Below are 22,155 nucleotides of genomic sequence, written 5' to 3' on the forward strand. Positions count from 1 at the left end.
GTTTGCTCACAACAGAAGCTGTGACAAACTGAATTGAACTGTTGTGTGTGGAACCATGGATGAGTACACACTGAAAAGCCCTCTGGAAGTCATCTGGTCCGAGCCACTGCTTGCAGCTCCTCAGGTTCATGAGCCTGCTCAGAGATTTGTCCTGCACTGGAATACCCAGTTTGATCCCTGCAGGGTTCCATTCCCAGAGCAGATCTCAGGGTTTCTGAAAAGGTCCCAGAGCAATTCCTTTGCAGTTATTTTCTGTAGAGAGCACGTGCTGGAGCTGGCCTGGTTTCCTGGCAGTACAAAACTTGGAGACTGACAGCTACTAAATGCTTTTGGTTTCTGTTTCTCACAGAGAAGGAATTCTCTTAGAGCAAACACAGGGAAGACAAATAGAATGACGAGACCCTCAGTGTCTGTGATAACCCTTAAAATAGATTAAAATAATGAGAATAAGTGGACTGTTTGCAGCTAAATACCATTCTTCCCCTTGTGGTAGCCCTGCCACACTGTGCTCTCCTCTCCCAGGTGATGAATTACTCAACAGCCAGACCACATCTTGGGTCTGGTCTTTGCCAGGCTTCCACAAAACCCAGGACTTACAAGGGACGGTTAAGACTAAATAAATGACCACAGTTTATGATGGAAAACTAAGTCTGGAAAAGACATGGCAGCAGTTCTCAGACATGCATAAGTGTGCTGCACAATAATCTGCCCTTCATATCCATGTGAAATAGGATAAGAATCCAATGGGCTCAAATTGAAGCAAAGCAGGCACTACCAGAGATTTTTTCGTGGTACAGGAAGTGGAGCATAGGAATATGGAATATGTTGCCTAGGGCAACTGTAAATCATTCATCACTGCAGTTTTGGTCTAGCAGCTGGAGAAATACTGGTCAGGAACAATAAAAATACAAACAGTCCTACACTGGCATGGTCACGGAGACTCTACAGCCCTGTCCTACACACCACTACCCCACTGCTCCATCCTGAAGCACTCAGAGTACTTTTCTCCATAGCCTTGCCTCCAGAAGGTAGTGAGTTACATACAGAAACATGCCATTTTGCTGATTTTCCTTTTTTTTAATGACAGATATCACTATAAAAAAGACAAGATCTGACTTTAGTACGAAACACTGGGCAATTTTGCAAAACCAGTAATCAGAGATTCCACCTTTATCTTTCAAAGAAAAGCACACATCATTCTGAAACCAACTGGATGGCTGCTGCAGCATTACTGATGCATGCTAACAACCTCTGCAGGACAAGTTGCCCAACCTAATTAAAAAGGCAGAGATTTTGTATTCTCCAAAAATCTCTCACTCTAAGCAGGAGCTGGCAAACAGCATAACCTGGAATTGCTCCTCGCTAGGAAAGACAAACAATTAAGTACTGATACCAACAGAATTTTGGGCTGGGTTCTGGCTGTCTGAAGCAGAGGCTGCCTGCCAGACTTGTGCCAAACTGGCTACTGTCTTGAACTCTGACTGGCTGCTTGGGCTCCTGAGCCTTTTCCACGCAGGATGGTTTGATGATGCTGCATTTGGTTGCTTTGTTCTACCAACCTATAGCAGTTTTGGCAGGCAGACAACGTACAAATGAAATTATTGCTAATATTATTACTCACGGTGGCATTTGAGGCTACCATGGAAATGTTAATTGTGTTTCAGAACCCAGAATTTAGATGCCATTTAATTCAGCTAACCCAGCTGCAGAAGCACCACGTGGCAATGCAGGAACAGCCTGCCAGGGCCACTCAAAGGCTGCTTCCAGCTCACACTTTTATGGAAGCACTTGGTGACTGCAGTGCCGTGAAACACACTGGGAAACCTTTACCTTTTTGGTCAGCGAGTCGTCTGAGTCGGAGGGCATCCTTGTGGACACGTGGAAGATGATCTCCACGGTGGAGGTGGCGTAGTAGGGCGCGGTCTGCCCCGTGCTGCCGTTGCGCTGCAGGCCGCCCATGAACCCGCCGTGCGTGGACAGGTCGACCTGAGGGAGCCAGAGGCACAAACAGCAGCCAGCTGAAAACACTGAGCATCATCAGGATTTGCTTCTCTATCAAGGTTAATGAAATCACCACCCCACGTTTCCGTAGCCATCCCAGAGAAAGTCTTCCCCTACAGCTCTGCGATTTTTCCATTAAATTTGTCTTTCCCGCGCCTGTATCTGACATTTACTAAAAGTAAATGTCTCTGAACTAGGTTCTGAGTCATTATCTATCCAGCTATTTTACATTCCTCCAGCAAACAGCAGCAAGGAGACAACAGCATTCTCCCACAGACTGCTGGCTAAGGGCTCTGTGGGGCTCGGAGCTCCCACTGCCAGGAGCATCACAGAAGGCAGAGAGAGAAAACAAGAAAAACTGCAGAGGAAACTGAAGATTTGTACAGAAAAAACACCCTTAGAATAAATTATTCCAGAAGTTCATTCAGGAGAAACCCTTCTCTGAAGTCAAGCCTGAGTCCAACGGCTTGTTTGTTTTCCCAACAGCACTAGCCTGAGGATGCTGCACCTCGCTGTGGCACCTGGATCCTTAAATGTGACATGCTGCTACTCTGGATTTCCCAAACACCAAAATGTTCATGGCATTTAGATTATGACACACCATTCTGACAAAGCAAATTAAACCCACACACATAATAAAGAACTCCTGTGCTGAATGTGCTCTGACCATAGCAAGAGCTAAAAACAGCTAAGCATCAGTGCATACCAAATTTTTTTTTTTTTTTGTGAATAAAAAAAAGCATAGTGCCACCAGCAACAAGGTAGCTTGTCTAAATTATGGCTGTTACCTCCCAGCCCAGCCCAGCAACAAAATCTTCATAGGCCTGGCTGCCCCTGGCATTGGCCAGGATGGAACACTTGTCCTCCTGTCCCTCAGCGATGTAGAACACGGCGATCTTGTGAGTCTCACGACTGCCACGGGATGGAAAAAGAAATCAAAATTAAACAAGCTTCAACTCAAAATTTTATTTTGAATTTATTTTTCAGATCCCCCTGCACCCCAAACACGTGACCAGGTGCTCACATTTAGCTCCGTGTGTTGATTTCTTTTATGCACACAAATACATCACTCACCTTCCTATTTCACCCCATTTTTTTGCCACCAAAACCTCACTGCAGAGACACCCCAGTTGTGAGAGCAGAGTCAAGCCTGCTCCTCCTGTACATCAGCCACAGAACTGGTGGCCAAATTCCAATTACAGGGTTAATGACTCAGATCTGTGCAGCACTGCAGAGACATCGAGGTGGCACAGGTGTTAATGGCAGCATAATTTAACCTACAGAATTTTAATTACAGGGTGATGACATACAAGGCAGAAGAGGCATTACTGACTTCCAGACCATGGGCAAAGTTTTACAAGGCTGACAGGGACAGTTGGCTTATCTGAAAACACACAAAGGACATTTGATGTGGAAATTGTTGGGATAGAAGAAACTCAGAACTCTGCAATGCTGCAGATGTTTTCCAAACAGCTCTATGTCAAGTAATGAAAAAAACCCCATAACATGCAGAACTTCATTCTGGCACTTCCTGGCTGGGGAGTAGTTTTGGGTGGATCACTCCTCAAAGTGTATTTCGTACAGAGTGATCCTTGTGTCAGGAGCAGTACTTTGAGGGTGATCCACCCAAACAGCTGATGTTTTGTATCAGCTGTACCCAGGTCACAATCAATTTGATTCCCTCCCCTCTCAGCTAAATCAAACTTGAAAAAAATCTCTTCTTCTTTGCCACTGATTTGGAATTCTCTGTACACAGAGAATGTGCCAGCACAGGTGGCTTCTCCATTCAGGCTACAGAACTCTGGAGAAACAAACCGTCCAATTTTCATACCAATATTTGGATTCAACAGGAAGGAAGTTTTGGTTCTGGCGACTCATTCTTCCTTGGGAAACACAAACTTATCAATGGTGTGTTCAGTACACATCACCTACCATTGGCGGGAATCCAGATTTTTCAGTTCTCTCAGCAACTTTGAATTTTTCTTCAGCAGATGAAAGCTTTTTCTAAAAATAAATAGGAAAGGTTTGAAGGCAAATGCAACACAGTGGAGACAGTATTTCATCATCCAAACAGCTGAGAGAATTAACATGATATGATTTCTTAGAATGATTGTTATACACAATCTTTTGGTGAATATTTCAAATAATCACCGAAGTTCAAAACTCTGCTCTTACCCCCAGCTACATGATCCTCACTTTCTTAAGCATGTCCACATTCAGGGGTAAAAAGTGAGAAGAGCACCCAAAGCACGTTCTGGATCCTCTCTTCCTACCTTCTATCCCAGGAGTTCATCCCCAAGTCGTTCAGCAGCAGGCGACAGAAATAAAAGGAGGCTTGGGGCTGGGCAGGGGGCGGTGGCTCCTGGCGGGCCACGCTCATGCTGCAGTCCGAGCTGCACTTGAGGATGAACTCCCTTTCCTGGGCGCTCTGCTGCAGCAGGGCCTCGGTGATGGCCCGCTCCTGCTCGGGGCTCATCCCGCAGGGCGGCGGCGCCGGCTCGTTCAGCTTGCGCTGCGGGTGCAGGAGGCACTCGGGGCTGCTGCTCCCGATCCTCTCCAGCAGCTGGTCCAGGGCGTCCTCCCCCTCCTCCACCTGGGACACATCGTTCTGGGACAGGCCGTCCTGCTGGGGGTCGCTGGAGATGACGAAGGCAGCGGCCGTGCTGCGCTGCGGCAGGCAGCCCTCCAGGGGCCCGTACAGCACCCGGCCATCCCAGGAGTACTTCCCTGAGATGTCCCGCACGATCACCCGCACGTCCGAGGGCGCTGCTGCCGGCTCAGTGCCCTTCTTCTCGGCGGGGATCTGGAGGTAGGAGATGAGAGTGCTGTCGTTGAACACGAACAGCTGCAGGTTGGGGCTGCGGAACACTTCCGAGCACAGCTCGGAGGACTCCACGTAGGAGTTGTCGTGGTTCTCGCTCAGGAGGCTGTGCAGGATGGCGGGGCCCCCGCTGAGCGGGTAGTGGCTCAGGTGGTTCACCAGGTGAGTCATGACCATCCGAGCCGTGAGAGGGATCAGCTCCAAATTCCTTCTCCTCTTCTCTGAAACCATCAGGGAAAACACAACGGATCAGTGCGAGCAGCAAGAGGCAACGCAGAATGAGCACCTGCAGATTTCTGCCATGTTGCAGCAGCTTGCCCTATGTTGTCACTGTTATATTTTCTGAAAAACCCCTTTGCCAGGATTTTCTTTTGGGAATCTGAGAAGCCTCAGGGAAAAAGGAAAACAAATTCTTATCTCATTTGCTTCTCTTGTGTTGTGCTCACAGGTGGAATGTGTTTGGAGATTGTTTATCCAACAGGTGGTTGTTTCATTAGTTTCATGTGAATTATTTTGACTTAATGACCAATCATGGTCAAGCTGTGTCAGGACTCTGGAAGGAGTCACAAGTTTTCATTATTATCTTTTAGCCTTCTGTAAGTATCCTTTCTGTATTATTTAGTATAGTTTAGTATAATATTCTTTAATATAATATAGTATCATAAAATAATGAATTAACCTTCTAAAAACATGGAGTCAGATTTATCATTCATTCCTGCCACGGGGGAGCCCCACAATATTATGTCACCTCCTCATCCTTGCTTTTTGAGGAAATATTTCCAACAGCTTTCCAAGAAATCCTACCTGTCCCACAGTTTTATTTTACTTCACCACATTCCCACAGCCATTGGAGCAGGAGGGTGGCACGGCAGAAAAGCCAAGGCAAACCAGAGATGTCACCGCAAAGCAATGCTCCTCCATCCCTGGCAGGTGGGAAAGTGAGGCAGGGAGAGATTTCCTGCATGCTCAGAAGGTCATGCCCTCAGCACAACACATCCATCAGTTATTTCATAAAGTGACTCTGCTCTGAGCTACTGCTGTGCCTCCACTTCTCCCATGGGCATGTTACTCCTTTTATAGCCAGAAACCTCCTCATTTCTAGTTTTTTTTTTTCATGTTCATTGTAAAACTATTTCTCTGTGCTTTACAGTGTTTCTCCTTCCCTTTACATCTTCTAGACATAAATTTGTTCTAAGGAGCAGCGTTGGCAACAAACTCAAACATCCCATCACAGAGGCAACTGGAATTCACCCAGAGAGAGCCGTGCCCAATTCTGAAGGAACAGCTGCTACGTGCAGTAAGGAGAAGCACATTTCCAGGGCAGAGATGGAGCCTGGAACACCATTTCCCACTGCTGCACACACATGCTGGCCCAGCCCACCCTCTGGGCACATCCTTACCTTCAGCCACGGTGAGCAGGTTGCCCAAATCGGTGGAGGAGGGGCACTGGGCTGGCTCAGAGGAGCTCCTGACGTTCCCCAGGGGCAAGAAGGGGTCGTAGTCAGAGGAGGAGAGGTCAGCCAGGCTCAGCACATAGTGGCTCTGCTGCGTGTAGGTGCTGGAGCCATTGATGCAGCAGTGCAGGACCTGCGGGGACACGGAGCCAGTGACAACCCGGGACAGTCCCCAGCACACCCAGTGAGCAGGACCCCCAGGTCTGACTCACTACACAACCCACCCAAATGGTGTCCAAATTCAGTATTTCTAAATTAACAGTCTCCATCTGCACTGATTCTGTGCTTTTAACAGCTCGCTTCAGGGCTTGTTCTATATTTTAACAGCCCTCTTCAAATAATCCAAATATTTCTGCAAAGATTATTTTCCCCGGCTCGTTGTTTTAAGCATTTTACCTTTGTCTTCATCATCCCCTGTCTGTTCTACATCTCTAATCTTATCTGCTTAACATTTTGCATTTGTAACTTCTCACCTGGATGATGTGATTTTCCAGTGCTTGACAAAGCTGCTTCTGTGTCTTCTGGGTGTGTGAAAGGCATCTTTAAACAGCCAGGCAGAGTAAATCACCTTCCCTCCCCCTACTCACTCTGTAAATATAATCCAGCAAAGGAGCTCTAGATGCATGTTGATCCTCCACAGCACCAGCAGACACGGGCTCCAGCAGCATTTTCATGGGCAGTGCCATGCACCAGTCCAGCAAGCAAAGCAGCAGTGAAACTATGAACTGAACAAGAACACAGACCATGGTGTTTAGGCACACTCTATTAAATTCACCCAGCCTTTATGGTATAGACTGGAAAGTTTAGAAATTGGAAATTCAGCTCTGGTTCGGAGCAACCTCATTTAAAACCCACCCCCAAACAGCACAAAGAATGGAGGCAGCTCTTTTCAGTGACACACCTTCTTATCCACTTCCATGGAGGAGTATTCGGCGCCGGGCAGGAGAAACGCGATGGTGGCCACCAGGATCTGCAGCCAAACAAACCAAGTGTCAGAAAGGCACTCAGCTTCCTCCTCTGCAGAGACAGACCTTCACTGCACAGGGTGTGGAACAGGTTAGGTTCTCTTGGGAGCATCCAATTGCCCGTGCTAATCAATGAGAACATTTTACTGAGCACTTTGCACACAAGGCACTACAAACGAGGGACCTACACTGGCCCAGGGAGTGCAGCAAGTACCTCCCTAACAATATAAAAAAGGGAGGAGTTAACAAAATCACAGCAGCCCAAGGAAGGGGTTAAGACAACTTTGCATACAAACATTTTAAAGAATCTGACATACTTCTGTAATTTTCCGGCACAGAGAGGATTCGTACTCCTGAAGCTTCTGCCAGTAAGACACCAGCAGCTGAAGGACATCACAGGCTACCTGAGCCACCAGCTTGTTGGAAAACTGGAAGAGAAAAGGTGATTAGAAGCCAAATAAAAAATTCAGATACAATACACTGCATTTAGACTTTCTACATTTCATTATTTTGCACCTTTGCAAAGAATAAAAAACGTTAGTGTTGTGAGATCACACTGGCAGCATTAGGAACCAGCAGGTTTGACACTGTCTGTGTGATCTTTTATGTGAGTTTTCTGGGGAAGGAGTCTACAGGCACACAGGCTATTTCTGCACATATTCTGCATGCTTGCACAGGACACCACAGCAGCAGCCTGTGCCTCAGACTATCAGTGATTATTTGCAAAGCGGAAATCCTTTTTTCCCCAAAGCACGTTGGTCAGAGCCCGCCACAGCAATACCTTCAGTGTCACACCTATGACATTGATGGCTTTCTTCACGTGGGGATGGCTGGTGCACTGTGTGAGCTCCTCACAGATCCACACGCCGAGGCCACAGATGGCTATGCATCTTTGAGAAAGGGAAAAGGGAGCTGGTAAGGAGATATAGAGCAATATTTAGGGCGAAAAAAAGGGAAAAAAATGCACAAAGATGAGATTTTCTTTCCCCTCCAGCACGACAGGCCAGCACCTTCATGGTACAGAGTAAGGCTCAACTCCACAGGAACCAAACCACAAGGCAGCAGCAGAAGATAAGCAGCAAGAAAGACTTTTCCAAGCCATAAATGGTTGGATTTGATAATGTTAAAGGTCTTTTCCAACCTAACCAATTCTATGATATTTTCCCATTTCTTTTACTCGGTATTTTACCTTGCAGCTTCACTTGGCTCCTCTGCGGCATTCTTCAATAAAATATTTATGAGGCAATACTAAAATAACAAAATAAATTAGAATAAGCATCTTTTTGATACATCTACTTTAAAGTTGTTTAATTTTGACATAGTTACAGGTGAAGTCACTTTAATTCCCTGTCTGTTGTTACGGCATCTTTACCTCATGCCAGTTGTATTTTGTCAAGGCAGAAACACCGATTACAACTCAAACACACAGGCCCTTGAGGACAAATCAAATCAGCTTACAACTAATGTATAGGCAGCAAGAGAAAATTAATTCATTTACAGTGTCAAGGGACAGTTACAAACAAGTGGTGGTCACTCCATACAAACTGCAGTGTTTAGGTTCTAACCAAAACATGTTATGAAAAATTCAGTGTATTATTTAGTACAGAAAAGACAAAAACTGTCTTAATTTTAGAAGCAAGACATCTCCAGAGACTCTTCAAGGCCCGATGAAGAAGCAAGAACAGGAGCCAAGCATGTTAAGGGATTTCTGTATTCCCTTTGGTTCTGCCTTCTCAGGCTACATGAGGAACTCAGATTCTTCCCCAGCCATCCCTAATTTTGAGCAGTGGATCACAGTGCCTCACATTTATCAAAAGCAACAGGGGCTTGTGTGAGGGCAACCCCTTGGGCAGGAATGAAGTCACTGCATAGGGAAACCAGGTTAGGCTACCTAAGGATTTACAATAAATGTGGCTTTACCTTCAAATCTGAAGTTCCTGTGATGCTGTCACCAGCTTCTGAGATGGGTCCCCACTGTGGGATTCCTTGGTAGGTGTTTGGAAAGCACACAAGGGCACCAAGGATAGTGTGAGCCTCAGAGCGGGGAGCCTGGCATGGGCAAGCAGGCAGAAAGTCACTAAAAAAATATTCACTAAAATAGTGACTGAAAACCCTTCACACGTGGAGATGCCTCCAGCTCTGAGGCCAGTGTGCACTGCCATACCCAGCCCACTGGATTCACAATGCAGCATTCAGCTGTGCCAGAGAACACAGCCCAGGAGCTTTTCCCCTGCAACTCCAGCAAGGGCTGGGCGTGAGCAGCACCTAACACACCTTCCTGCCTCTGCTTCCCCTGCTGTGCTGCTCTGTTCTCCTGGTGAGACCGAGCTGCCCTTCCACTGGCACCTGGCCCCACTCCTGAGCACATCCTACATCTTTAATACTTCCCCTCATTACCCAACCTGACAATCAGCCATTTGATGCTGACAGGAAGTACAGAACCCCCTGAAGAACAGCTGAGTGAGGAGGTGAAGCACGAATGCAGCACTGCTATGAGGTGATCCTGTGGCACAGAGAGGAGTGGGTGCAGAACCCACTCACACTCACTGCACAGGCAATACCAATGTGCAGAGAGATCCCTGCTCCAACAGAGCCATCAAAAGCACCACAGCACGAGCTATAAACACATTAACTACTGTGTAATGTTGAAAATGCAATGTGCACCCAGTTTTATGCAAGCAGGAAAAATGGAAGAGGTTTTGTTTCATGGCTTTTCCCTGGAAAACTGAGCATCCATTTCCTATTAGCATTTAAGCTTTGGATCAACAGTGAGGCTGATCAAGCTCTTTGAGGGCTGACAGAAGAAGCGTGGCTGGATAACCATTCCAGCTCTGCTGAAACAGGAGAGGGCTGTGGCCCTGCACAGGGCCACCTGCTCAGCCACACAAATGTCAGGAGCAACAGCAAAAGCCCTGAGCCAGAACAGACCGAAAGGGCTCCCATGAGCTGGTGCTTCACATGCAACAGAGCTTTCCTGTCTCTCCCAGGACTGCCAGACCTTTACCTTTATTTTGGCAACCCCTCATTGACTTGCTATTTTCCTTATCCTTCGATAATTTAATAGTTTAGAGTCACATTTCTGTTAGTGCTGACATTTAGCCTGAGATGCTGTGTCACCCAGAGAGCTCCCCGCTCTCTCTCGCTGTTTGCTCGCTGCAGTGGCACTCATGGGGCGTTACAGGCGTGTGGCAGCTGGGACACGCTCTCCTCATGCCTCAGCCTTTGGATCAAACACCTCTGCAGCACCAGCGTGTTGAATTCTCCCAGATTTCCCACCCCAGATGCCCCAGTATCCACCCCGAGGGCCCAGCCAGCCGCGCTCACCTCCGGCGTGTCCGTGCTCAGCACGCGTGCCGCTGCTCCAAGGAAGTCCCCGATCAGCATTGTGAAGCCAGGCAGCCCCAGGAAGAAGAACCACGGCAGGCAGTGCTTTATGACAGTGTTCAGGATGTCCTGCAAGAGAAGGCACCTGTGAGAAAAGCCAGGAAGCCCGAAAGCAAAAGGGAGAGTGTCAGAAGATTTAATTTTGAGGTCTGAGAGGATTTAACTTTGAGGTTCCCCAGTCCCACACTGAGGTGGAAATTACCAGAGCACTGTGTGCAAACTGACCTCCACAAAATCACCACCTTCCACTTCAGGGGTGTGGAGTAGCCAAAGTGCATTTGGTATTCTGGAAACCTTTGTTTCCAAAAACCCCTAAATTCCTGTTCAAAGCCCACACCGCCATTCATGTCTTTCTGTGCCTAAACACAACCATTCTGCTAAACAAGACTTCAGATTCAACATCCAAACATTTAATGGACTTAAGATGAAGCACTACAGCAGTCCAGAGGAGTGAGTTCCTCAAATCTCTCAGAATTCCATGCCACAAGAACACAAGCTGTCCCCCCAGGCCTGCTCCCTGCTTCAGGTGCTCTGAAGGAACAGAGCAGCAGCCCTAGTTTTGCTCACCATCATCCTGTGGTACAGAACATATTCCAGAAAAGCCTTTTATCTCTAATCCTTCCACATTTTAAGTCTTCACAGTCTCTCCAAACCAGAGCAAAGTTCCTATATTTGAGTTAAGACTTCTTCCCCGCAAGCTTTCAGCCGGTTTAAAATTAGGCATAAAATCTATACAATCCTTTACTGGTGACACTGTATTTGCTGAAAAGTTACATCAAGCTATTTCTACACTGAGTAGATAATTATTTTCCATTCAATAAAATTTTGAAAAGTTGCAAAGGAAAACCCTTTTCTATGTCCATCCTTACTGGTTTCATGATCTGTCAAGGACAGCCTGAGCTAGAGACCCCCATAATCTCATAGTACACATGCTCAATCTCTACAGCAGAAGCTAAAGCTGACAAACCCAATTTTCTCTTCACAAAGAGATTCTTGAACATCACCACTATTTTCTCTAAGCCCTCTAAACACCTGCACAGCCCCTACCTAGTGCTCCACTAAGTGTTTGCAACACCAGTATCCTATGAAAAAACTGCTATATATTCAAATAAACAGTATTGGTTTTTAACATAGTAGCAGATAATGCTTTCACTTTCCTGAATAAGATAAAATGCCACTCAAGTTAATGTTTAAACTTGTTTTAATCACTTCCTTTGATACATTTTAAGTCAATATGGGTCAATGCAAACATTGAGAAGCAGAGCAGATGGATGCAGCCGCTCATAAAGCGGGTGGTAAGCTCTCGGTCGGCACAGAACAAAGGACATACCTTGTTATAATTAAGGGCTGATTAACGCTCCGTGCTGGTCCAGCACAGCACACCTGTACAGCAGGGCCAGGTAAGGCTGGGCTGGCCCCGAGCAGGGCAGCAGATGGGAGCAGGCTGCTGCTGACATGTGCCACAATAAATGAGCCCAGGCTAACCTGGTGGCACAGGGAGCTGCTCCAAACAACTGCATTAACTCCTGTCCTCACCCCAGAGCTCCCATCTGTCACACACCAGGGCACGAATCCCTGCACAGAACACTTCCCATAGCGGGGCAAGGAGAACCACAAAACATGACTGTCATACATGGTCCAAAAGGCTGCAGGGATTGACTCTCCTGTTACGAGATGTAGTGCTACTAAAAATAAATCGTTTTCCATAGCGAGAAACCTTTCAAAAATTCCCTTTGAAAAGCTCTTGAAGCAGTCCTCGTCTTCCCTTCAAACTCCCAGCGTGGGCTGCTGGCTGCAGTGACACACACGCAGGAACCATGTCCCCAGGCACTGAGCACATCACCCTGGGCATTTCGGGTCACTGCACCTCAGCTGGGGCTGGCCAGGCTGTCCTGGGTCAGCACCAGCCCAGGACAGCGCTCACAGGGAGCTGGGTTTGTCCCCTTCCCCAGTCAGCAGAGCCCAGCTCACAACAGCACAGGATTTGGGGCAGCAATCCCGAGGCTCAGGGAGCTTATCAGCACAGAGAGGCTGGCGAGAGGGCGAGGGAGCCAGGACATCTGTGCTATCAGTGATAGGGCAAAATCAGGTAATTCAAACAGAGCCGGGCTTCCTTCCCTCCCTGCAAACGTAAACTCCGGGTAGCAGCTCCCAGCCTGGTCAATGAATCACTTTAATTGAATGCTATGTACACAGCAACTGGAAAACACAAGCCATAAGAAAAACATATGGTGATGGCCGTGGAAATTGGTTTACTCATTCTGCACAGTGTTGTTGCTTTACTTCTTTCATAATTGACCTTTAGAACGATAAATGTGTAAAATAATTTTGGTTTATTATGGCTCCAAACCTTTCGGCAATTACACAAAATGAAAATTTAAAAGGAAGTATTCATTCTGGAAGCATTTCCATTGTTTACATAATTGCACAGCTATAATTTAGTGTTCATGTTGTTAAAGAAAAGTGAAAAAAAGGACCATTATGGACTATTTCAATTCAGAATGATGCTCTGTGGTGTTAAAGCTGGGGAAGAGGGAAGAGGAGGGGGCAATTGCATGCATGTTCTTCTCAAATGCATTAACCCTATAAAGGGCATCATATTTCAGTGCAGGTTAATCTAGTAATTCAAATTGTAAGGTTGTAAACATCCACTGAGTAAGCGAAATAAACTTATGCAAGTTCACTGAAAGGTCAATTGCAAAAATATTCTTCACCTAATTTTTGTTCAAGATTTTGCAGATTACAGGTGTAACCAAATAGCCTGCCAGCTGCCTTCCTCATGTTTCCAATTGTCCCTCAACAGGAACAACATGGATTTTTCACTGAAAGTTCACCCTGTTCCTCACTGACAGACACCTCACTGGCACCTGAGATCTATAGCATGGGAAAGATTATTAATTTACAGAAGGCTTAAGACTTCCCTTTTCTACTTTAAAGGAACAAATGCTTCCATTTATTTATGCCAAGTTTTCCTACCTACCATGAAGTTTTAAGTAAGAGTTAACTTGTCAAAAATTAAGTTGCAACACAAATTTAAGAAGTACTTTGACAACCTCGGGAGATCCAGGATTAATTTATCAGAAAGCTGCATTTCAAGGTGCCAGGTAAAACCTAACCCCAAAGCAGTTACATTTTATAGCCCAAGTCCCTCGAGGCTGGAACACAACAGAGGGAGTTTTTTAATTTCTCCCATTTTGGAGCATGTCTGATACTTTCACAAGTGGGGAGAGCAATAGGATAAAGAACCGAATAAATATTTTGGTTTGTGCACACACAGAGCACACAGTGGATACAGGTACAAGGGCACTGCCTGGAAGGTGGAGGTGGCTTTGTGTCCCCACCAACATCCCTCCCAAGGGCCCGTGGCAGCACTGCTGGGAGCTCTGACAGACAGAACACAGACCCCAGGAGCAGAATTTGGGTGGGATGGATGCAACTGAGGAAGGGCAAATGAATTACAGCAAAATAAACAGGAAAGAACAAAACTACCAAAATCACTCCCGAATGCACAGCTCCTGCAGTTGGCAGGACCTGGCTCCCCCTTGCTTCCAGTCAATCTTGCAGCTCTTTTATCCAGCAATTCCCACTTAGCCTGGCCTGGGCGAGCAGAGGGGGATGTGAGAGTTCCTATGAGACCCTGGCATTTGGACTTTTGTTTGTCCCTACTGGAAACATGCTGTCTGTTAACACTTTTTCAAAGCACTCAAAGCACATAATGGGAGCACACAGGCAAATTTTCCACAGGAAATGAGATAAGGGGTGGATTAAAAGAGGGAGAAAATCATGGCAGCCATTGGAAAGAAGCCTCGAGAAGCTAAAATAAGGGAATCTAAGCCTTAATAGACTACATTAAGGTTATTTCCTTTTAAATGGCAGTTTAAAGAATCTAAACAGCACAATGGTTTCTGTACAACCGAGGGCCCTGCAACACCATCAGGCAGAAACCCAGGCAAGAAGCACCCGTTCCACAGGGGACAAAAGCAAAGCCACTCACTTACTGCACCTTTACACAGCTGCTGCTGCCTGCTGATGCCAACTGGGCAGATGCAGGCACTCAGTTTGTGGTGACTGGGAGTGGGGCTGCAGCCCAGCCCCATCCCCAGTGGGTACAGCTGGGAAAAGAGGTGAACAGTACTGAAGGCAATGAGCCATGGCCTGCCCAGGTGCACTGACCAACCACCAAGGTACACAGGTGTAATGCATGTAAGATGAAGGGTAGGAAAGGTTCTAAAAGTGCAAAAGTGCTGATTCTGGAAGCCTTCTTTGGTCTTGTGCAATAATTACAGTTTGTTTGCCTTAGAGTAATCATAAATAATGCCTCTTATTCTACTGAAGCTGATAAAACTAAAGACATTTTAAGAGAAGCCTTATAAGACTTAAGAAATTATTCACAGAATCACCAGGTTGGAAGAGACCCTAAAGATCCTGGAGTCCAACCCATGCCCCAACACTCCAACTAAACCATGGCACCCAGTGCCACATCCAGTCTTTTTCTAAACAGTTCATCCAGGGATGGTGACTCCACCACCTCCCCCAGAAGACCATTCCAGAACTTTATCACACCTTCTGTAAAAAAGCTTTTCCTAATATCCAACCTGTATTTCCCTTGATGCAGCTTGAGACTGTCCTCTCATTCTGTCAGTGCTGCCTGGAGAAAGGGACCAACCCCACCTGAGCACGGCCACCCTTCAGGAGCTGTGGAGTGATAAGGTCACCCCCGAGTCTCCTTTCCTCCATGCTGAACACCCCCAGCTCCCTATGCCTAGTTGCAGCTATTACAGTGTCAAAACTAAACAACTGGGAATATTTTTCTTTTTCACAAAGCTAAGGAATAGAGTGCTAGATCTTGCAGATAATGATCTCATTGAGGAAGGTGTTATAGGTCACTTGTGTCTTCTTCAAATCTCTAAGCGTGACCTATATTGCAAATTAATAAAGATGTGCTAAGACAGAGTGGAGCGTGGCACAATAGGGCTACTTGGAAAAGGTTATGCCAAGGCACTGTGTGTATTCAGCAATTTTCCTTGCAAGCCTGCTCTATTTTACAATCTAATCTATTCTCCACTAAGACATGCAGAGATAAACACTGCAGATGCCTTTGTGTGCAGAAAGGAAGGAGAGGTAATTAAAAGTCTGCACGATGTGAAGTCTCTAGGTACCAACACTGTGTAATGTAGTGGAAGGACCTGGGGCAGGGCAGTATCTGGTATTGGCCTCCACCACAGATAAGGACAAGCACAAAAGGACAAACTCTGAATGGTGAAAAAGATGTACTGCTTTTGCAGCTTTAGGTGTACCACATATTGTCAAGACTAATAATGGACCTAGTCATGTTGCTCAGCATATGTTACTAAGTATTTCACATTCTGCAACTGGTCTAGATGTTGTAAGATGTTTTCATTCCTCACTCAAAGCCTTTCTTTGAAAACAAAAAAGGGGGAATGGAGAGTGAAACCCCACAGGCAAGAGTTTGGAAAGCTGTGTTTACATTGAATCATCTCATTATTTCTCCCTCTGCAAAATGCCTGCTCATTACATACAACCTGTGCTGGATAATGCCCCCTGAAGCAACAAACCTGGATGTGGCTCACCTGACTCCTTGACATAAGCAAAGACATGTGGGTGATGGGAAGATGCAGATTCTATCTTATTGCATGTTACCTTATGAAGTGTATAGCTATTGATGGAATTATATGGCTGATAATGAAGTTTTATAGTTATTGATATTGTTAAAATTCTCTAGCTGTTGATAGATTTATATAGCTGTTGATTTTGGTAATATCCTAATATGTAGCCTTTGACTTATTCTTGTATGATGCTATTGATATTGTCAATATTCTATAAATATAGGTAATAAGGATTTTGATTGTCAATATTCCATAAGTGTTGGTATAAGGATTTTGAGGATACACAGTGCAGGTTTGGGGAATGAATCAAGGTCAGTACACAGATGCATTGCAGAGCTAATGGAACCTACATAAAAAGACCATGTTTGCTATTTCTTCTGCAAGGGCCCTGCAGGAGGATGGCAGACATGCCTTTATTTAAAAGAAAAGAAAGGAGGAATTGCAGGCACAGAGTTTGTGGTGATTGGGAGTGGGGCTGTGGCTGTGCAAAGAGGTGAGCAGCACTGACAGCAATGAGCCAGGGAGTGCCCAGGGGCACTGACCAAAGGGAACAGAGGGCACACCGGTGCAATGCATGAACACCAGGGGTATAAAAGGTTCCACTGAAGAACAAGAAAGTGCTGATGCTTGAAGCCGTCTTTGGTGTCAGTTCTACCTCTACTGTCAGGCAGAAAGATACAAAAGCCCACAAATGCTGTTTTTTTTAATGTCAGACCAATGTTAACACAAGCGGGTAATTAATGACTTCTCTGGTAGCAGCTCTGCTGAGAAATGCTTCCTATTACAAATTAACCATTTTCCACACAGAGAGCTCCAGTGGGTGTTTCTACAGAAGCTCAGAGCTGATGCAGCTTCCTTTCCCTCATCACCTACAGTGCCTTTGGAACAAAGGGAGAGGTTTTGGGACAACGGGCACTGGAACCTCAGCACCTCCACTGACAGAGCTTCTCATCCACAGCATCCTTGCACTGCTAAAAGGAAGTGACCCAAAACAAAGCTGCTGAGTGCCCTGGCTGCAGCCAGGCTGTGCTCCACAGGCAGGCCTGCTGCTTGTGCTGACATTTAATCACCCAGGACATCTGCCAGCTTGGCGGGACTGTGGCGATTTTCCTCTCATTCCATATTTAAAGTTTGTTCTGCTCTTCGTATCATTGAACTGAAAAAGCCACCAGCAGAGTCTCCTCCCTCAGCCATCCATTGTCCTTTCCACACAGAACTTCTGAAGTCTGTACCTTTGATTATGTTCTCAAAAAACATAAGTGTCCTTACTCCAGAGGTCCTCTGGCAAGTAAGCATGACTATACTTAAATTTATTTGTTAAACTCACTCCCAAAGTGAGTCAGGAGTACAAGTGACCCCCTTGCTCACTTCACAGGTAACCTCTGAGTGCCAGGTGACACCTCAGTGTTGGTGACAGGTGGCACAGGCACAGTAACTGATGCTCTCCCTGGTAACAGGGTGAGACTGGCTAAAAAAATAACACTGAGCAACAGAAGGTTGAAACCTGAAAAAGGATTGAAAACCTGCCTCTTTTTACAGTGTCCCTACAGGGTAAACACCTCACCTGCACTTCCTTCTCCTCTCAAACTATGAGCAGAAATTTAGACAGAAATAAGAAATGGCATCACAAAAGTCCACAGAATTCTCAGGAGACAACCACCAGCAACCTCAAAGGATTATTTAAGTGCCAGAAAGACTCAAGCTGAAGAATCCCAATTATGCCAACAGTTGATTTTCTGAGAAGTGTTGGTAGCTTTTTGGAATTGTGTTTTGGTCCTTTTGTTATTCAGTAAAAAGGAGGAAGCTGTGGAGCAAGGAGACGCTTATCAACTTTTTCAGGTGAATGAAGCAAAAAGTGCTGTTACAGCAGCCAACAACAGTAATAAAACAGCAATAATAAAATACATTTATTTTCCAGTTCAGGTATTTGTAAAACCTGTGCATTGCAGTGTCAAATTTTGATTAACAAATCTGTGTTTATTACCCAAACCAAAAGACACACCCGGTTGCAGCTGCTCCACCAGGAGTTTTCTGACCATCAGACTCACCTGGCAGCAGAAGGCAGCTATGCTCCCCCAAACTGCAGCAGGCTATCCCACAGCATCCCTACCAACCACTCCCCAGGAACATTTCCTGATTTTCAACACCCTAACCATAAGTAAAGTACCTTCCCTAACCCCCAGTTTGGTAGTGAACATCCCAGTTCCCTTTCCTTCACCCTGGAGACCAGGGAGGGAAGGCTGTGAGCCTAAATGAATGTCATTCATAAAAAAAACAGGAAAAAAGCCCAGACTAGGCCAGCAGTGCCACAGGCTGGAGCAGCTCAGGAGGGAGGCACCCACAGATGGTCACTTGGCCCTTGACCCTGGGCCCCTCCTGTGCCCCCTCCCTGCAGCCGCCGGTGCCAGGCTTCTCCCACCTGGAGAGGTGATGCAATTCTTGCAGAGAGTTGTTCACTTCTCCAGGGATGTTTGTTGTTAGACACTTCCACATGGACAAATTAGCTGCAGCTCATTACCCCGCTGTCTCCTCTGCTGAGCTAATTGCTACATCCCGGGCTCGGAGTGCCACGGGAGCCTCTTATAAAACACACCCTGACACTGCTCTTTTATGCACCCCCCAAGACCAGGCTGCAAAGCTGGGCTGCACTTGCTGGGAATAACTCTGTACTCATTTATAGCATACTCAAAATCGGATTATTTTGTTTTTCGAGCAGCACCAAAAGCTACACAACACAGCAGCAATTTCCTATTTTCACATTCTTAAGTGAGTGAGGAGTGAAAAGAGAAATACAGTTCAAAAAAACATTTGTCACACAAACCAAAATATTGAAAACCATTCAGGTCAAAGAGGCTCCTGACTGTAATATTTTTTAATTATGTAACCACCTAAAAAGCTCTTCTAAAGTAGCCAAGGTGATTGCCTGGAGCTGGGCTGTCTTTCTGCTGCTTTCCCACATAAATGCTAGAAGTTGCACTAGTGATCCATACAGAAGGAAAACTCCTCCATGAGACACCTCCCACCCTCCCTTCTGTGAACACTCCTTACAAGGGAGAAATTTATGCCTGTGCTTAGCAGACAAACCCACTCTGTGTTAAAAAGGCCACTCCAAGTTTATTTCTGAAATCCTGGAAAGCATGCTAGGATCCCTGATCCAGGGATCCTGTTCCCTGTGATTCCACACCCTCTCTGATAAAAAGGCTTCTACTTTCTGGGCACCCAGCAACCATCTTGGAGCCAATCGAGCTGGAAATACAGGAGCAGGACTAAGGATCAACACCTTGCTCCAAGGCACTGCCAGTTAACACCTCATCCAGTTTCACAGCTAAGGAAAGCAGGCGGGAAAGACAAACACACAGCAGCCAACCTGTGGTCAAGTGTGCCACCAAGAGGCAAATGCAGCCACTAGAGTGGGGAGCAAGAACAAAGAGCAGCAGCCTGCAAGATATCCAGGGAAACCATGGAGGGATTGCAGTGTGGGGCTGCAAAATATCCAGGGAAACCATGGAGGGCTGGGCAGCTGCAGCAGGACTTCTAGGATTTTCCATGAGAAAACCCCTGTCTCTCTATTCTTATCTATATAAAAGGAGTGTTTCCCAAATGCTCTAACTTTTCAGAAGGGAAACCAATGGGCAAGAATCTGGCAACAACTTCTTCTTTCCCTCTGTCATCTCAGAAACAATCAACCTTGTTTGGTTTCCTAAAGGCACAATCAGTAACTCCCAGAATTTCCTGAGCGGTCCCTGTGCCCTTTGTTGCCAATGCCAGCAGAGCTGCAATCCTTGCTCTCATTGCTACAGCTATAAAAACGTGCAAGTGCTCTTAGATAGTCTTTATTTTGTCCAAAGAATATTTCTTAATGAGCATTGAGCTGTTTCTGTGAGACAACCATCATTTAACAGCCTAAGTCTGTTCCTCACCTCACACCGAACGCTTTATTCCTGAGGCCACCCCAGGTCAGGGAGACCCAGAAAACCTGCCATGCCCACAGCAGCAGCAGGTTTTGGCAGCATCCCCTGCTGCCCTGGCACGGGGCAGCAGTGGCACAGGAAGCACAGCCCATACCTGGTCCTGGCTGGTGAGCCCCAGGCGCATGACAAAGTAGAAGTGCACCAGGAAGTCGGAGTTGGGCAGCAGGTCCTGGCGCCGGCTCATCATGGCGCAGAGCAGCCGGAATGCCTGCAGCTTCCCCTCCTTGTACTCGCTGGGGAGCATGGCTGCCTGCAACAACAACACACCCTGCATCACTCCTTGCCTTCCCCACCAGCCAGTGCGTGCCCAGCAGCTCTCCCACCAAGCACCTCACATTCAGCTCCTAAGAGCCTTTGGAGGGCACGTGGTGTCTTGGCCAGCAGTGATGGCAGAAGTTAAAAATAAGGCAACTAAATGAATACCCATTCAGCTCTGATATAGGAAAAAATACTCCTGTGTGAGAACTGCAGAACTGACCTTGAACAGCCATGATGCAAATATCCTGAGAGGAGGGATCAGGACGGGAGGAGAGGGAGTTGACTGATTGTCAACGCTGATAGCGAGGTTGTCCCGGATCTGATGGTTTTTAAAGAACAGTGTTAATAAAACCAGTATCCTTTTTAATGCTTTTTTTTTTTTCATGATTATGTTTTACTTTTACTTTATTTACATTCAGGTACTACACCTGGGGCTATACAGAGCTCCCACTCCAGCCAAAGCCACCAGGAAAGCTTGGTCTATGCTGCTGCTCCCTGGCCAAAGCAAACACTGCCAGTTTGAGTCACTCTGTGGGCCTTTACACAAATACCAATGTCTGTACTTCTTTTTTTCTTTGCTACTGTTTCCTCACCCCATTTAAATTCTCTTGTCATTGGACAGGATTCTCTGTTGGAGTTTGCTGCTGGAAACCAAACAAGACAAAGCTTCCTTTAAGACAGAGCCCTCCCATGCCAGGTTTATGCTCCAGGTGCTAACACTAAATCCCATTTAATAATCATTTCCACAACAAAAGAAATGTGTCATTACCACTAGCTGTAAGTACCACCTACCTTTGCAAGTTTATACCACAGCTCATAAAGGTAGCCAAAAACTTTTGCATGGATTTTAGGTGACTGTATGTTGTTCACATCTCCAAGAATTCCCAGGATTCTCCTCCACAGCACAGCAGCAGAATCAGGATGCCAACCAATAAGGCTCCCACCAGCAATTATACTGCAATCATCAGCCAGGAACTCACTGCTGTCTGTAAATTTAAAGTGTTCCATTTTCACAAGTTAGAAATGTAGTCTAAGCATGAATTTGGTCAACAAAACCTGGTCATTACTCCTCCTAACCATCTTCCATCTCACAAGAATTCTCTCCCCCAAATCTCTCTTTTTCATTGCTGGAGCTGCTTTTGAATCAAATGTAGGCAAAGGGCCTTGCAGGTGACAGCACCACAGGACACAGCACTGCCACACCACACTGTCCCCACCCGAGAGGGATTTTCTGCAGGGAGGCAAATGCAGCTAAATGCAATATTCTGGTACCTGAGGGATGTATTCAATCAATAACTGGCTCTTACAGACAATATTTCTATATTTATAAGAAGTCCTTTCTTTTTTCTTTTTTGTTTTTTTAAGATGACACAGTGTAGCGAGACCTGGCAATGCAACTGGACAAAGGAATAAAAAGCCACGGCTGAAGAGTCTTGAGGAATGTGCTCAGGCATCACCACTCATCCAGAGCAGCTCCTGAGAGAGCAGAGCTTGGAGAAGGCTGTCAGGGTAATGGGATTTATGCTCTTAAACAGTACAAATCCAGACTGAAGTGCACATTTTAATGACAAGAGCTGGTAGCTGCCCTCCTGTTGCAGGCAGCAGCACAGCCATGCTGCTCCAGGCATACCTGCAGCAACCAAGGCATGGAAGGAAGTTGCAGGAAACCTCTAC

The 22,155-nt window shown here is 46.2% G+C and overlaps 1 protein-coding gene across 4 annotated transcripts in view; it reads right to left on the reverse strand.

The window, feature by feature from the left end:
- The window catches only part of RALGAPA2 (Ral GTPase activating protein catalytic subunit alpha 2), a 94,553-nt gene that overhangs the window by 43,545 nt on the left and 28,853 nt on the right, over window positions 1-22,155 (reverse strand). For all 4 annotated transcript variants that reach the window (XR_010359604.1, XM_064415454.1, XM_064415453.1 and 1 more), the window contains 15 exons: window positions 21,274-21,467; window positions 20,702-20,800; window positions 20,318-20,473; window positions 10,566-10,694; window positions 9,162-9,290; window positions 8,431-8,489; window positions 8,023-8,131; window positions 7,559-7,669; window positions 7,178-7,246; window positions 6,864-7,001; window positions 6,223-6,409; window positions 4,275-5,043; window positions 3,934-4,005; window positions 2,790-2,913; window positions 1,831-1,986 (listed from right to left, as the gene is read on the reverse strand). Coding sequence is in view for 3 of the 4 variants with exons in the window: in XM_064415454.1 (XP_064271524.1) it covers window positions 1,831-1,986; window positions 2,790-2,913; window positions 3,934-4,005; window positions 4,275-5,043; window positions 6,223-6,409; window positions 6,864-7,001; window positions 7,178-7,246; window positions 7,559-7,669; window positions 8,023-8,131; window positions 8,431-8,489; window positions 9,162-9,290; window positions 10,566-10,694; window positions 20,318-20,473; window positions 20,702-20,800; window positions 21,274-21,467 (2,501 nt within the window). In the remaining variant the exon portion in view is untranslated. The remainder of the gene's footprint in view (window positions 1-1,830; window positions 1,987-2,789; window positions 2,914-3,933; window positions 4,006-4,274; window positions 5,044-6,222; window positions 6,410-6,863; window positions 7,002-7,177; window positions 7,247-7,558; window positions 7,670-8,022; window positions 8,132-8,430; window positions 8,490-9,161; window positions 9,291-10,565; window positions 10,695-20,317; window positions 20,474-20,701; window positions 20,801-21,273; window positions 21,468-22,155) is intronic.

The sequence above is a fragment of the Passer domesticus genome, chromosome 3 (genome assembly GCF_036417665.1).
Source record: "Passer domesticus isolate bPasDom1 chromosome 3, bPasDom1.hap1, whole genome shotgun sequence".
In the NCBI taxonomy this organism is placed as follows: Eukaryota; Metazoa; Chordata; class Aves; order Passeriformes; family Passeridae; genus Passer; species Passer domesticus.